Source organism: Chiloscyllium plagiosum, chromosome 42 (genome assembly GCF_004010195.1).
Source record: "Chiloscyllium plagiosum isolate BGI_BamShark_2017 chromosome 42, ASM401019v2, whole genome shotgun sequence".
NCBI classification, from domain to species: Eukaryota; Metazoa; Chordata; class Chondrichthyes; order Orectolobiformes; family Hemiscylliidae; genus Chiloscyllium; species Chiloscyllium plagiosum.
Window position 1 is genome coordinate 19781960 of NC_057751.1, and position 14328 is coordinate 19796287.

General features: G+C 40.5%; 1 protein-coding gene across 2 annotated transcripts in view; it reads right to left on the reverse strand.

Annotated features, from left to right (window-relative positions):
* LOC122543217 (SAP domain containing ribonucleoprotein) overlaps window positions 1-10967 on the reverse strand; it is a 33977-nt gene extending 23010 nt beyond the window's left edge. The window contains exons 1-5 of one of the 2 annotated variants that reach the window (XM_043681692.1): window positions 10816-10963; window positions 9177-9276; window positions 5676-5722; window positions 4604-4677; window positions 2815-2866 (exon numbers count right to left, since the gene is read on the reverse strand). In XM_043681692.1, coding sequence (XP_043537627.1) covers window positions 2815-2866; window positions 4604-4677; window positions 5676-5722; window positions 9177-9276; window positions 10816-10854 — 312 coding nt within the window. In that variant the 5' untranslated portion in view covers window positions 10855-10963. Of the gene's footprint in view, window positions 1-2814; window positions 2867-4603; window positions 4678-5675; window positions 5723-9176; window positions 9277-10815 lie in introns of both variants that reach the window. The other variant, XM_043681693.1, reaches the window with a different exon arrangement.
* Between the last annotated feature and the right edge of the window lie 3361 nt (window positions 10968-14328).

The window sequence follows — 14328 nt, forward strand, 5'->3', positions numbered from 1 at the left end:
AACAAGCAAAACAGTACTTTCATTCAATTGCTTGCCTTGTTCTTCAGTGTTTGATCATTCAAAAAGTCAATCAGTTCACAGCCTGTTTATAGATGCATACCCCCAGTATGCATCTATACACTAGCCACATTTTTGGACCAAATGTTTAATTTTCTCCTACAGTTCTTTTTTCCGTTCATGGGATGTGGGCATCACTGGTTAGTCCAGTATTTACTCCTTATTCCCAGTGCCCTCATGAAGGTGGGGACAAGCTGCCTTCTCAAACTGCTGCAGTCCATTTGCTGTAACTGGAGCCACAAGGCTGTCAAGGAGGAGTTACATTTATTTCTTTTAATGCAAAATGTATTCAGACAAATTTAAAACAATTACAGAGGAACCTCGATTATCTGGCAGTTAACCGAATTGCAGATTATCTGAACAAGATCGCAAGATCCCGATGCTTGGCTAACTATGTTATCTCACATTCGATTAACCCAACGAAATACTCCCCGTTCGTGTCCTTTGGAGAATCAAGGTTCTTCTGCACATGACAATGGATAGATAGAATATTAATAGGTCAAGCTGTAAACGTTGCACCCCAAAATACACAGCATATTAGCACATTTCAATAACCGATTAACACCTCACACATAAGTTACTAGTTCAGATTGTTCAGCTGGGGAATAGAATAAACTGGGCACTCACCAATAGTTGTATTCCAAGAACTGAGAGCAAACTTTTGATCAATTCAAAAGGTTAGGGTACAAGAGGGTAGTTAAATGCTTTGCTCCCCAATCAAGACAACCTAATTGCATAGCATAGCTTGATAACTTTATTCCTAGGAGGTATGCTAGGAGAAAGTGAGGACTGCAGATCAGAGTTGAGTATGTGGTGCTGGAAAAGCACAGCAGGTCAGGCAGCATCTAATGAACAGAAGACTCAACGTTTCGGGCGTAAGCCCTTCATCAGGATGAAGGGCTTATGCCCGAAAAGTTGATTTGCTTGCTCCTTGGATGCTGCTCAGCCTGCTGTGCTCTTCCAGCACCACACTCTCGACTCCTAGAGGTATGTTGTACAGATATTATCAAGGCATGCTTAATTCAAACTGTTGCACTGAGTTTATTTGCTGCAAATTTTAAAAATTTAACTTCGTAGCAGGTGTAGTCTCTTCAAATAGTAACCCAGCCTGTATTCAAATGATTTAATGGCACCCAGCTGAAAGACAAATTCCTACTCAGAACACAAGGATCTCTACTTTTAAATCCTTGAGTTATGCAATCTTATAATTAATTTCTGAACAGTACAGGTCCAACCACCCACTCAAGACTGCTGTATTTACAGGAGTGACTAGCAATTGAATATTCAGAGTTAACACCCAAACCAGGATCACCAACTCAGTATTCTTTACTTCAATTTTATGTTCAGCAACAAGAGTTACTGGTGGAAACCCAAGACAGCCACTATTTTAAAAAGCCCAGAATAGCTATACAAATTCATCTGCGTTATTTTACATATCACAAACCAACATACTTTAAAAATAAATTTGGCTTACTTGTACATAGTTAACTGGAAAAAGGAGAACTAACCAAACACTGATAGACAAGCCAGGCAATATCTTATCAGGAATTCTCAGGTTGACAGCCTTCCGTCACTGCAGCAGCTCAGCCTTTAAAAGCGCCACAGCCCACCATTGCTGCACAGCATTTAAGAGTGCTTCGGCCCATCAATGCAACACAGCTTTTAGCGCCGCCACGCCGCAGCCTTTAGCGCCAGGACAGTCCTCCACCGCCGCGCCACAGCCTTTAGCGCCAGGACAGTCCTCAACCGCCACGCCGCAGCCTTTAGCGCCAGAACAGTCCTCCACCGCCACGCCGCAGCCTTTAGTGCCGGGAGACTACCCTCCCACTGCACCACAGCCTTTAGCGCTAGGATAGCCCACTGCTGCTGCAGAACAGCCTTTAGTGCTACGACAGCTTATAGCTGTAAACCAGCTTTTAACACTGCGACAATCCAATGGTTCCCAGTTTTTTTTAGCATTTTGACACACTGTTGCCATTGGAGGTCAGCTCTTAACACAGGGTCTGCCACTGCTGGCAGCTCACCTTGAGCGCTGACAATCTACCATTGCTGGTGCCAGGCTTTTACCATTCCAACTGTCTATTGCTGACAATCACACTAACAGGCAGATTTTATCTTTTTCATATACCACAGCCAGTGTCTATGCCTTCTATTGCAGCTCTAATAACTTATCAACAAAACAATTTAATAGGATGGATTTCACACGTGTCACATAATTCAATAGGGCAGGCAGGGACCCAGGTACAGTACGTGTTAAAAGACACAAGTGAAGTTATGCTGACCAGTTATTACATATATGCAGCGAGGCCAGAGATCCATGACCACTTAAAACAACCCAGATTGTTATATTAGCCATCACATATAACTGGTAAGTCATATTAACAGTCCCTGCAGCTTATAGTTGGTATGCTCATCAGCATCAACCACCTTAAATTATCAGAGTTGCATGATCTACTGCCAAAAAGGGAGAAGACCAAAACAAAAGGCAAAATGCATTATAGTGCAAGAGATATTAGGGTTAGTTACATCATACATTTAGTGATTTTTACCCATTGCAGAACACCAAACTTGTCGAGAATTCTGCATGTCAACTCACTACCTAAAAATTTAAATCACCTTTAACAGATGTTAAACTTCAGCTGCAGTCAAGTATCGAAAGAACATCAGCAGATAACTTACTTTAAAGTTTGTTTATAAAAATGATCATTGGCATAAAACATGAGATGAGTAATCTTGCAAAAACTGGCCGATACTCACCTCACTCTCTGTCATTGGTGCCACTATTTTAACCAACTTCTTTGCTGTAACTCTGAAAAAGAAATACTTTCAGAATGTACGATGGATTGAGGTGAAGATCTCAAACTCAGCTTAAACAGTTTACCATCAAAAAATTGGTCTTAGGCTACACAAGGATATTGATGGATTGGTCAGAAGAACAGATAAGTGGTAAGTGTTACTTTACCTCGATAAATCTAAGGTGATCCACTTTGGAAGAAATAACAAGACAATAGAGCACTCAAAGAAAGGCAGGACACTAGGAAGCTTAGAGGAACAGATGGATCTTTGGGGGCTTGGCGACAGATCCATGAAGGAGGCATGACAAGTTAACAGGTTAGTTAAGGCAGCATACAGGACAAGTGCCTGTATCGGTCGAGGCACTGATTATAAAATGTGATTACATAGATTATATGTACCATTTTGGTCACCACATTATAGGAAGGACACGACTGCACTAAAGAAGGGTGTAAAGGAGACTCATCAGGATGCTGTCCAGGATGGAATATTTCAGCTAAGAGATTCTGGATAAGCTCAGATTGTTTTCTTGGAGCAGAGATGGTTGAGAGGGGACCTGATTGAAGTGTATAAGATCATGAGAAGCATGGATAGGGTGGATAGAAAGCAGCTGCTCCCCTTAGTCAAGAACAAAGAGGCACATTTTTAAGGCAAAAGGCAGAAAGTTTAGAGATTTGAGGAAACACTTTTTTTTCAGCTAGAGGGTGGTGGAAACCTGGAATGCACTGCCAGGGAGGGCAGTCGGGGCAGGGAACCTCACAACCTTAAAGAATGTGGATGTAAACCCTGTGAAGTGTCATGATATTCAAGTGTGGGAAAATGAGACCAGCGTAGATAGTTATGTATTTTTTGGCAATGTAGACTCGATGGGCTTCTTCTGTATGATTCTATGAATTTTGATTAAGAAACCAAAATACACACTTGCACGAAGCTCAAAAATTATATTTAGCAGGGATCTAGGAATACAGCACTGACTCTCACTTAAAAGGCCAAGTTTAGAAATCCACACTAGATTGTAAGTGGAGCCTGACAAAGCTTCAAGAGGCTGCTTGAGGACTGACAAATCACATAAGGGACTACTTTTGTTACAAAACAAGAAAACAAGCAATCCCACGAATTGTTTTCAACTGTGGGAAACCTTGAAGATAACTGGTAAAGCTTAGTTCACCTTGCCCTGACTAGGGAGGCAGCATTTCAGACCAAAACTCAGAGTTTTTTTTTGGTGGGGAGGGGGAGGGGGGCAGCTGAAGAGAACATTAATGAATATTGATGGACTAAGCGCATCATTCAACCTTTAAACATCAAATACTCAGTGATGAACCCAGGTTGAGCTCATTCTGTAGTGGCAATATCCCTACCTGTACATCAGGAAGACTGGGTTCAAGTCCCGTTTGTTCAAGAGATGCGTAATAACATCTCCGAACAGAGATGAAACCAGATGCAGGTTAGCAGTTCTATTCATGATACCACAGATATTCTAATCACTTTGGTGCAGCACAAGTACAGATACGTTTAACAAGACAAAAATACACTTAACCAGACTCTTGCAGAAAGGTATTTCATTGGCGATGTATGGTACAGAGTCCAAAAGTTAAGAACCTTGTTTAAAATAAGAGTAGAACTTTTCCTAGTTTGTGGATGAAACAACAAAGACAGTATTTGTAGACTATCTACCAGTACCATAGTACTTCTCTGGAAATAAAAGGCAAGATACAGTGCAAAACCATTTAAACCGGAATCATTTGATATTTACTCTTCTGGTTCTTTGATAGCAACAGTTTGACTTTGAACTTCTGGCTCGACCTTCTGCTGCTGTTGTTCCTCCTCCTGTATACACAATAAAAAATATGAATGTTCTCAAGAATGCAGTAGCTATACTTTTCACAGAATGGAAACTTAAAATATGTAACCCTCAGGAATTTGCTAAAATGCATAGGTCTTGGTTTTCTCTACCACGCTCTGGCACTGATCCAGATAGGAGTAGGCCATAAATCTCTGAGCTTGCTCTGTCATTTGCGAGATCATAGCTTATCACCAAATCTCCATATGATTTGATTCCCAAAAGCACGGTGGGTCACTGCTGCCTCACAGCACCAAGGATGCTTGTTTGATTCCAGTCTAGGGCAGCTGTCTGTGTGGAGTTTGCACATTCGCTCCATGTCGGAGTGGGTTTCCTCCCACAGCCCAACAATGTGCATGTAAGATACACTGGCAATACTAAATTGCCCAGAGTGTCCAGGGATCTGCAAAGTATGTGAATCAGCCATGGGAAATTCATGGTTATAGGGAAGGGGAATGGGTCTGGGTGGGATGCTCTTAGGAGGGTCAGTGAGGACTCAATGAATGGCCTGTTTCCACACTGTAGGGATTCTATAACAAATGCAGTCTTGAACATAGTCAATGACTGAGCATACTGGGACATTGAGTATTCAACTTTTGGAACAAGGACATTTTTCTTCCTCACCTTAGGTTAAGGGGTTGGTCATTTGGACCTAAGACTATAATCCTTACATCTAGAATCTTCAGCCAGAAGAAAATCTTTCAATATCTATCCTGTTTCAGTCTCTCTGAATTCCATACATCTCAAAAACATACTAAGAAAATTACAAACTTTGTACACAAGAAAATAAAACAGACTGCATAGCAAATGAAACTTAAATGTAGCATTACAGAACGATCAAGCTACTTATCTTCACTGCAAGAGCGATCAGAAAAGAGTGAATCTCAGAACTAATTTACTGCCTGTTCACTCAGCTAACATGGACAAACAATAAAAATTTCAAATGATAATGTCAGAAAATTCCAGAAACATGGGAAGAAACTACCTCAGTATCTTCTGCTAGAACATCTTCTTCATTCACTTCTTCCTCAGCTGCAAGAGAAATGAGTTGATTGATACTGAACCTAGATAAGCTTGAAACTGCAAACACAGGAGCAAGGACTTGGATTTAAACAATGACACATTTGTAGACGATTCAGTTATTCTAATAAAGGCCCTGCTTAGTAAATTACTGGAACAGCGGCAAAAGGTAGAGGAAAATACAGTACGAGACAGGCAAAAAATAAAAACTTCCCCTCCAAAGGGATCGAAAAAGTGCTTTTCACATCAAAAGCCCCCTCTCCCACACACGCACATTCCATTTCTTTTAAGTATAGCATATGACGACATTAGGCAAGTGTATCGTATTCTTTCGAAGAATGTGCTATGACGACATTAGATTTCCTGGGCCCACGTGTAGTTTTATCACCAGCCACCTGCTATACCAGATTCCCTCCCATTCAGAGTGTAACCACTGTCAGCACCTTAAGTGCCCATTCTCAACATGATTAATCTTGGCGGAGGATTCAACCAAAGGGTGACATCACTGCCTAGCCTGATCCTTTCCCAATTCAACATTCATACACAGTACAATGATCACACAAGAACAAGATTAATGTTATCTTATCTGAGATACTGAAGACAATTGCACCTAAAGGGCCTCACACTCAAAATGCTAGCATCTTTGGATAGAAGTGTCATCTGACCTTGAATGCTCCCAGTATTTTCAGCTTTTGCTGCACTACTCCAAGATCAAGACTTGATTTAAACACCAACATTCAAAACGTTGGGCTAATTCTAACCTTTGTCTAGCTTGTTGCTTCTAAGGAAGCAAAGTCTAGGATTAAGTCTAATAAAACACTAGTAAAAAAAAGGTACAAACATCCCCACTAAATGAATGGGTAGTCCTTTCCTTTTGAGGATTAAAATGATTTATAACTCAAGATTATAACCAAATAATTAAGCTTCTACAAATATTCATTCAATGGTTCCTTTTAAAAGCAAAACACAAATGATACCCAATTACACTTATGCATAGATCCTGCAGGTTACGTTTCCTGATTAAAGAGGAAGTTTATTCTGCAAATAAGTATTTTGAATGTTTAAGTAGACCTTTTATGATTGAGAGATTACTTAATGATTGATTAGGATTATTGTTCAGGTTTACCTCTAAAAGAAATGCAAAAATCAGTTAAGGTCTGAATGAGAACAATAGGTTAATGCATTTATAGTTTCTCTCTACTCCATCTTTCCCTCCACAGATACTGCCTGATCTGGAGTATTTCTGATATTTTCTATTTTATTTCAGATTTCCAGCATCTGCAGTATTTTGCTTTTAAGTGAAAAGCAGCATGCCTCAGACTGAGTTTTTGGAAGCCATGAATTGTGAATGTATTTTCTCAATTCTAACAATAATCTGGAATTAACATTTTACCCAAATGTACACATTAATGGAAACAAATTAAAAAACACACAGGAGAAATTCACATATAGCAAACTGATGGTTAAACCAAAAAAGCCTGGAAATATTAATTATATTAGCGAGTTTTGAGAAGATTTGTAGCTCAGATTGAGGTTCTGGATGTAGGTTTGCTCACTGAGCTGGAAGGTTCATTTCCAGACATTTCGTCACCCTATAAAATACTGTACAAGGACTGTAACAAACACTACATTGGACAAACAGGCAGAAAACTAGCCACCAGAATACATGAACATCAACTAGTCACAAAACGACATGACTCTCTCTCATTCGTATCCTTACATATAGATGATGAAGGACACCACTTAGACTGGGACAACACATTCATCTTAGGACAAGCCAAACAGAGAAACGTACGAGAATTCCTAGAAGCATGGCATTCCAACTGGAACTCTATCAACAAACATATCGAGTTAGACCACATTTACCACCCCCTGAGAAAAACGAACAGGAAGTGATGTCACCACAGGAAATAACATCACCAACCCAAAAGAAACCCAAGCATCTAAACAGAAAGCAGGAATTATCAACAGTGCTTTACCAAGAGGCACACTGAAGATGTTACTTAGTCGGGTGACAAAATGTCTGAAAATGAACCTTCCAGCTCAGCGAGCAAACCTACATCCATATTAATTATATTTCCCACTCACTTTTTATAAGTGGTAATTTTCAACTGAGATTGGGTACTGGAATTGCAGTCTAACCGGAATGCCTGGCTTTACACAGCACAAGGACAAGATGAATACAGTACAGGCCTGTTCTAGCACATTCACTGAAAATACCTACATTCCTATTTAGAAAGTATTCATCAATAAGTCAATTAATTTCAATGTCAATGAAAGGCAATTTGAGATGCTGATTATTATTATGAAGTCCTAAATTTGCATTTCACTTGTTTGATAGACAGAAGTAAACAACTTCCATGAAATAAGTAGATTTATTTAATCAATGCACACAACAGAGCACCTATTTTGTTCCAAAACAAAAGGTGAACGGAAGGGGGGGGGGAGAAAAAGACATTACACAAAGGTGCAACTAGATACACAATAAGTCTTTTTTTCCTTTTGCGTATCGTTGAATGAAAAGACAGCAATTAAATCAGTTAAATATTAATTTAATGTATTTATTGTTGAAATTACATCAACACTAAACCACAAAAATTAAGACTCTCAAAAAAGTGGGAACTAACTAACATAAGGATGCAACTCAAGCACTTTGATCAACTTATAGAGACTGAACAGGCTGTACTTAACTGATTAATTGCTGTCTTTTTCCTTCAACGTTATGCAAAAGAAAAAAAAAAACAACGTATTGTGTATCGAGTTGCGCCTTGTGCAATGTGCTTCCCCGCTTAGGTAAGTTTTTTTTGGAACAAAATAGGTGCGCTGTTGCGTGCATTGATTAAATAAATCTACTTATTCCAGTGGTCTTTCAATTGTGGGGTGGGAGGTTGAAGACATATATAAAAGTTTATAAACCTTATAAATGTTTATCAAATCATGAAGGGCATGGATAGGGTAAATAGACAAGGTCTTTTTCCCCAGGGTTGGAAGTCCAAAACTAGAGGATATAGGTTTAAGGTGAGAGGGAAAAGATTTAAAAGGGACCTAAGGGGCAACATTTTCACGCAGAGGGTGGTGTGTGTATGGAATGAGCTGCCAGAGAAGTGGTGGAGGCTGGTAAATTACAACATTTAAAAAGCATCTGGATGGGTTTATAAGGATATGGACCAAGTGCTGGCAAATAGGACTAGATTGGTTTAGGCTATCTGGTCAATTGGACCAAAGGCTATGTTTCGATGCAGTATAGTCTATGACTCTGACACCGACACCAAAAGACACCTGTTATGACTCAACAATTGTTTAATCCAGAACTCAGCTAATTTATTATCCTGAATTCAATGTAATATTTTGTAAAAGACAAATTTTAATGATGTGTTTAAGTCAACATAGCTCTTCATAAATTCTTATAGTAATTTTATTTATTAAAAATAAGTTGTTTGAGATTAAACATTAGTCATGATTTTACCATGTTCTTCCAGGTAAGCCTGCAGTCGCTGGATGAGATCTTGCTTGTTTCCTTTAGTATCCAGCTCCCTTGAAGCACATTCTTGTCTCAACTCAGTCAACTAAAGCACAATGAGAACAAAAACAGTCAGAACCATGGGTATTTTCAGTAAAGAAATGATTTGAGAAATTGGAGTCGACCACGTGACCTGCTTCATTCAATACAATAGTTGATATTTGGATTCAATTCCCTTTCTTGGCTGCTCTAAACCCTTTAGGGTAGAGAATTCCAAGGACTCTCAATCATTCAAGTGAAGTAATTTCTCCTCAGCTGGGCCCAACTTATTACTCTCTTATCCAGAAACTGGGCCATCACATTTTAGGTTCTCCAATCAGTGGAAACATTATCTCAGTGTCTATCGTGTTACACAGGATCTTGTACATTTCAATGAAATTGCCTTTCATTCTTCTAGTAAACAGTGGCCCAAATTACTCAGTCTCTCAGGACAATCCCATCATCCCCAGCACTGATTCAGTGAACACTGGCTGTATTGCCACTATATGGAAATGTAATCTCCCTTAAAAATGGAAATTAAAAGTGCATATACATTTTTCCAAAACCTTGTACAATTAGAACAAGATTTATTGTTTCCTGTACTCCAATCTTAAGGTAAATGGGCAACATCACTTCCCAATTGCTTGCAGTACATGCATTTCAGCTTTCCACATTCCTTGGAGAAACATACCCCACAATCTTTGAAAATCAGCATTTACGAGTTTCACACCATTCCTGGTCACATTTATGCTAGTTCTTAGCTGGATCAATCCAAAACCATTTCTACAACCCCACTTTCTTCCCACAGTCAGTTATCAATCCAAATCTAATCCCAGCACCCTCCTCCCTACAGATTTTAAAACTGACAATCCATCAACTCTACAACCATGGGATAGTCTTTCCTGATTCATAACACTGGAACCCCTTGTTAACTTAAAATAAAACTTTCGAATTATTTGCTCCAATTTCTCAGTCCCACTTTATAACTTTCCAAACTTCTATATTAGGGCGAATCTACAGAATTGTCGCTTCAACGTGCACTCTGAGCACCCAAAACCCAACTTTAGCAGTGGATCAACCAACGACTTGTACAAGTTATCTCTTATACGATTCCCCTATTTACAGAAGAAATGACAACTTTCCTCATCAATGTTTCGCCCACTTGCTCTGACGTTCAGGGAATGGTAATCCATTTGAAATATCTGTAGTACACAGCAAAGAGACCTAGCTTAGACCAAACAACATAGCATAGTGGAGAGGGACGGTTGCCTACTTCAATGTGGCCCGTGACTTCCATGGGCGGTGCATTTAGCGATTCGTCCATTACGGAAACTTATTTGCTTCCTTTCAATTTGGCACTCGAAGCACATCCCATCTAAGTATGCCGCCTAAAATGATCGCAGAATTTTAGACTATCAGGGGGGAAAAAACCAACCCCACCTTCAAAAAGGAGAGAAAACATAATCCACTTTGTGGGTCGCCCGAGGAAAATGAGAACAGAAAAACTGAAGCACGTAACCGTCACTAAATCATAAAATCTCCAGTCTGACCGCGAACACATTACCTACATATGATTTATGATTATACTAAACTAAACTCCCTTTACCTTCAATTTGCTGATATCCACCGCCGCTCTGTCCGCCATCTTGCCAGGCTTCTAACCCGCTCACCACCTATCCAATAGGAAGCCGCTTTACTCTTTTACCTCACTGACCAACACGCTGCCTCACCATTGGCTCAAAAGAGACAGTAAGACGCTCAATCTACTGTGCTAGAGAGATCTGGGGTGGGGGGAATAATTTAAGAGCAAAACCTCACAATTATATTTCTCAACATTTAACAAAAAATATATGTTAGAATGAAAGTTTAAAATTATAAAAAATTATGGCGACATATCTTATGCGAAGATAATAAATCCTGTGGAAAGTTATTATATGTGACCCTTGCCAGTCAATTGCTTAGTGACCACCTTCATTGGAATGACTACCAAATAATATCATTTCAAGAACAGTTATCGGGTAATTTTCAAAGTTGGATGCCAGAAAGGACAGCTGTTTCTGCACTTGTTAACCCACTCGTCTTTTGCTTATTTGTTTCAATGAGCAGAAAATTGTGGAGTGGCAGGCAGAGAAAGAGGAAAACTGGCCAAATACCTTATTTTCTTTATATAAAGGTTGTGCAAGTACAGACCTGTTGTACATTTACATTTGTAAGTGAACCAGTTTTGTGAGAACATTTAGCAATGTTTTTATTGAGTTACCCACTTCTGGACTGGACAAAATGTTGAAGCTCAATTCTTAATGCATGTGTATCAGCAGTTTGAATCTGCAGGTTTTGGAACTAAGCTCAATCTCGTCCTTATGTACTGTCCAAATCTATTCCTACCACAGTCTACTGGAGAGTGATCAAAGGGAGAAACTGACTGACACCTCCCTCCATAACCTACGGCTGGTGAGGTCAATTGTGACCCACTATTTCCCATCTGAGGTCGAACAACTGGCTACAAGCTGTGGTCAACCCTGGGACCATTTGGTCTAAATGGTACCTTGATGCATTTCCTCACTAAATCACTGGAGAGCTACTGTGTATTATGCGAAAACTGTAATGGCAACTGTCTTAGCTGATCTTAGCCACTTCCCTGCAATGGGGAGGGGAAAATCAAGCAGGATTCTAGTTTCTAATGTCACAATGCATGTAATTGTAATACATAAAATATTGTAATTTCAACTTGGAATACATGTAATGTAATCTGAACTTCTCAAGGTGATTGCTGCGCAAAGTCAGTCTTGGCTCAGTACTCTCACCTGTGTCAGGAGGTTGTGGATTTAAGCTTCACATGAATGCATGATCTAGGTTGGCACTCTGCAGTGTCAAAGGTGCTGTCTTTCAATGCCCTATCTGCCCACTCAGGTGAGCATAAAAGATCCTTTGGTACTAATATAAAGAGATAGAGAGTTCTCATGAAACATTTATCCTTGAATCCACACTAACTCAACACGGGAGCCCCCCAGTTGTGTGTACTCAGCCCCCTACTGTACTCGCTGTATACCCATGACTGCGTCGCCAAATACCAGACTAATGCCATATACAAGTTCACTGATAACACCATCATAGTCGGTCAAATCTCAGATAATGACGAAACAGACTACAGACGGGAGGTGGAAGACCTGGAAAAATGGTGCACTGAGAACAACCCAGCTCTTAATGCCGGCAAAACCAAGGAACTCATTATTGACTTTCGACAGGATGTTACTGAAGCGCCCCCTACACATTAACAGCACAGAGTGGAGAGTGTCAAGCTCCTGGGAGTGGTCATCCACAACAAGCTTTCTTGGACTCCTCATGTGGACGCACTGGTTACAAAGGCCCAACAACATCTCTTCTTCCTCAGTCAGCTGAGGAAATTGGGCATGACGGCAAATACCCTTGCCAACTTTTATAGATGTACTATTGAGAGCATTCTGTCTGGATGTGTCACTACCTGGTATCTTCTGGAGAAAGTGAGGTCTGCAGATGCTGGAGATCAGAGATGGGAATGTGTTGCTGGAAAAGCGCAGCAGGTCAGGCAGCATCCTGACCTGCTGCGCTTTTCCAGCAACACATTTCCATCACTACCTGGTATGGCAACTGTACCATTCAAGATCTGAGATGGTCACAGAGAGTGGTGAACTCGGCCCAGACAATCACAAAGGTCAACCTCCCATCTAAAGAATCCATCTACCAGGCCCTCTGTCAAGGAAAGGCCGCCAGCATTCTCAAAGATCCATCCCACCCTGGCAATGTTTTTCTACAACCTCTAGCATCGGGGAGAAGGTACAGAAGCCTGAGCACACGCACCAGCCGGTTTTGCAACAGTTTCTACCCTACTGTTGTGAGAATACTGAAAGGACTCGCAAACTCTTATCATTTGCCTGTACCTGTGTTTTTTGTTTTTGCTGCTATTTACCTATTATTTACTTATTTATGCTACTTAACTCTGTGATCTGCCTGTATTGCTCGCGAGACAAGCCTCGGTACACATGACAATAAATTCAATTCAATCAACACAGAGTATTAGAGATGTACAGCACAAAAACAGACCCTTCGGTCCAACTCATCAATGCCGACCAGATTTCCCAACCCAATCTAGTCCCACCTGCCAGAGCCTGGCCCATATCCCTCCAAGCCCTTCCTATTCATATACCCATCCAGATGCCTTTTAAATGTTGCAATTGTACTAGCCTCCACCACTTCCTCTGGCAGCTCATTCTATACGCGTACCACCCTCTGAGTGAAAAAGTTGCCCCTTAGGTCTCGTTTATATCTTTCCCCTCTCACCCTAAACCTATGCCCTCTAGTTCTGGACTCCTCCACCTCAGGGAAAAGACTTTGTCTATTTATCCTATCCATGCCCCTCATGATTTTATAAACCTTGATAAGGTCACCCCCTCAGTCTCTAACGCTCCAGGGAAAACAGCCCTAGCCTATTCAACCTCTCCCTATAGCTCAAATTCTCCAACTCTGACAACATCCTTGTAAATCTTTACTGAACCCTTTCAAGTTTCACAACATCTTTCCGATAGGAAGGAGACCAGAATTGCATGAAATATTCCAACAGTGGCCTGTCCAATGTCCTGTACAGCCACAACATGACCTTGCAACTCCTGTACTCAATACTCTGACTCAATAAAGGAAAGCACACCAAACGCCTTCTTCACTATCCTATCTACCTGCAACTCCACTTTCAGGGAGCTATGAACCTGCACTCCATGGTCTCTTTGTTCAGCAACACTCCCCAAGACCTTACCATTAAGTGTATAAGTCCTGCTAAGATTTGCTTTCCCAAAATGCTGCACCTCACATTAGTCTAAATTAAACTCTATCTGCCACATCTCAGCTCATTGGCCCATCTGATCAAGATCCCATTGTAATCTGAGGTAACCTTCTTCGCTGTCCACTACTCCTCCAATTTTGGTGTCATCTGCAAACTTACTAACTATACCTATTATGCTCACTCTTTGTGAGCTGTTACGATCTGCAATTTAGCTGCTGTATTTACAACATTAAAGCAGTGACTACACTTCAAGTATACGTAATTGGCTGTGAAGTACTTTGGAATGACCTGAGTATATGGAAAGCA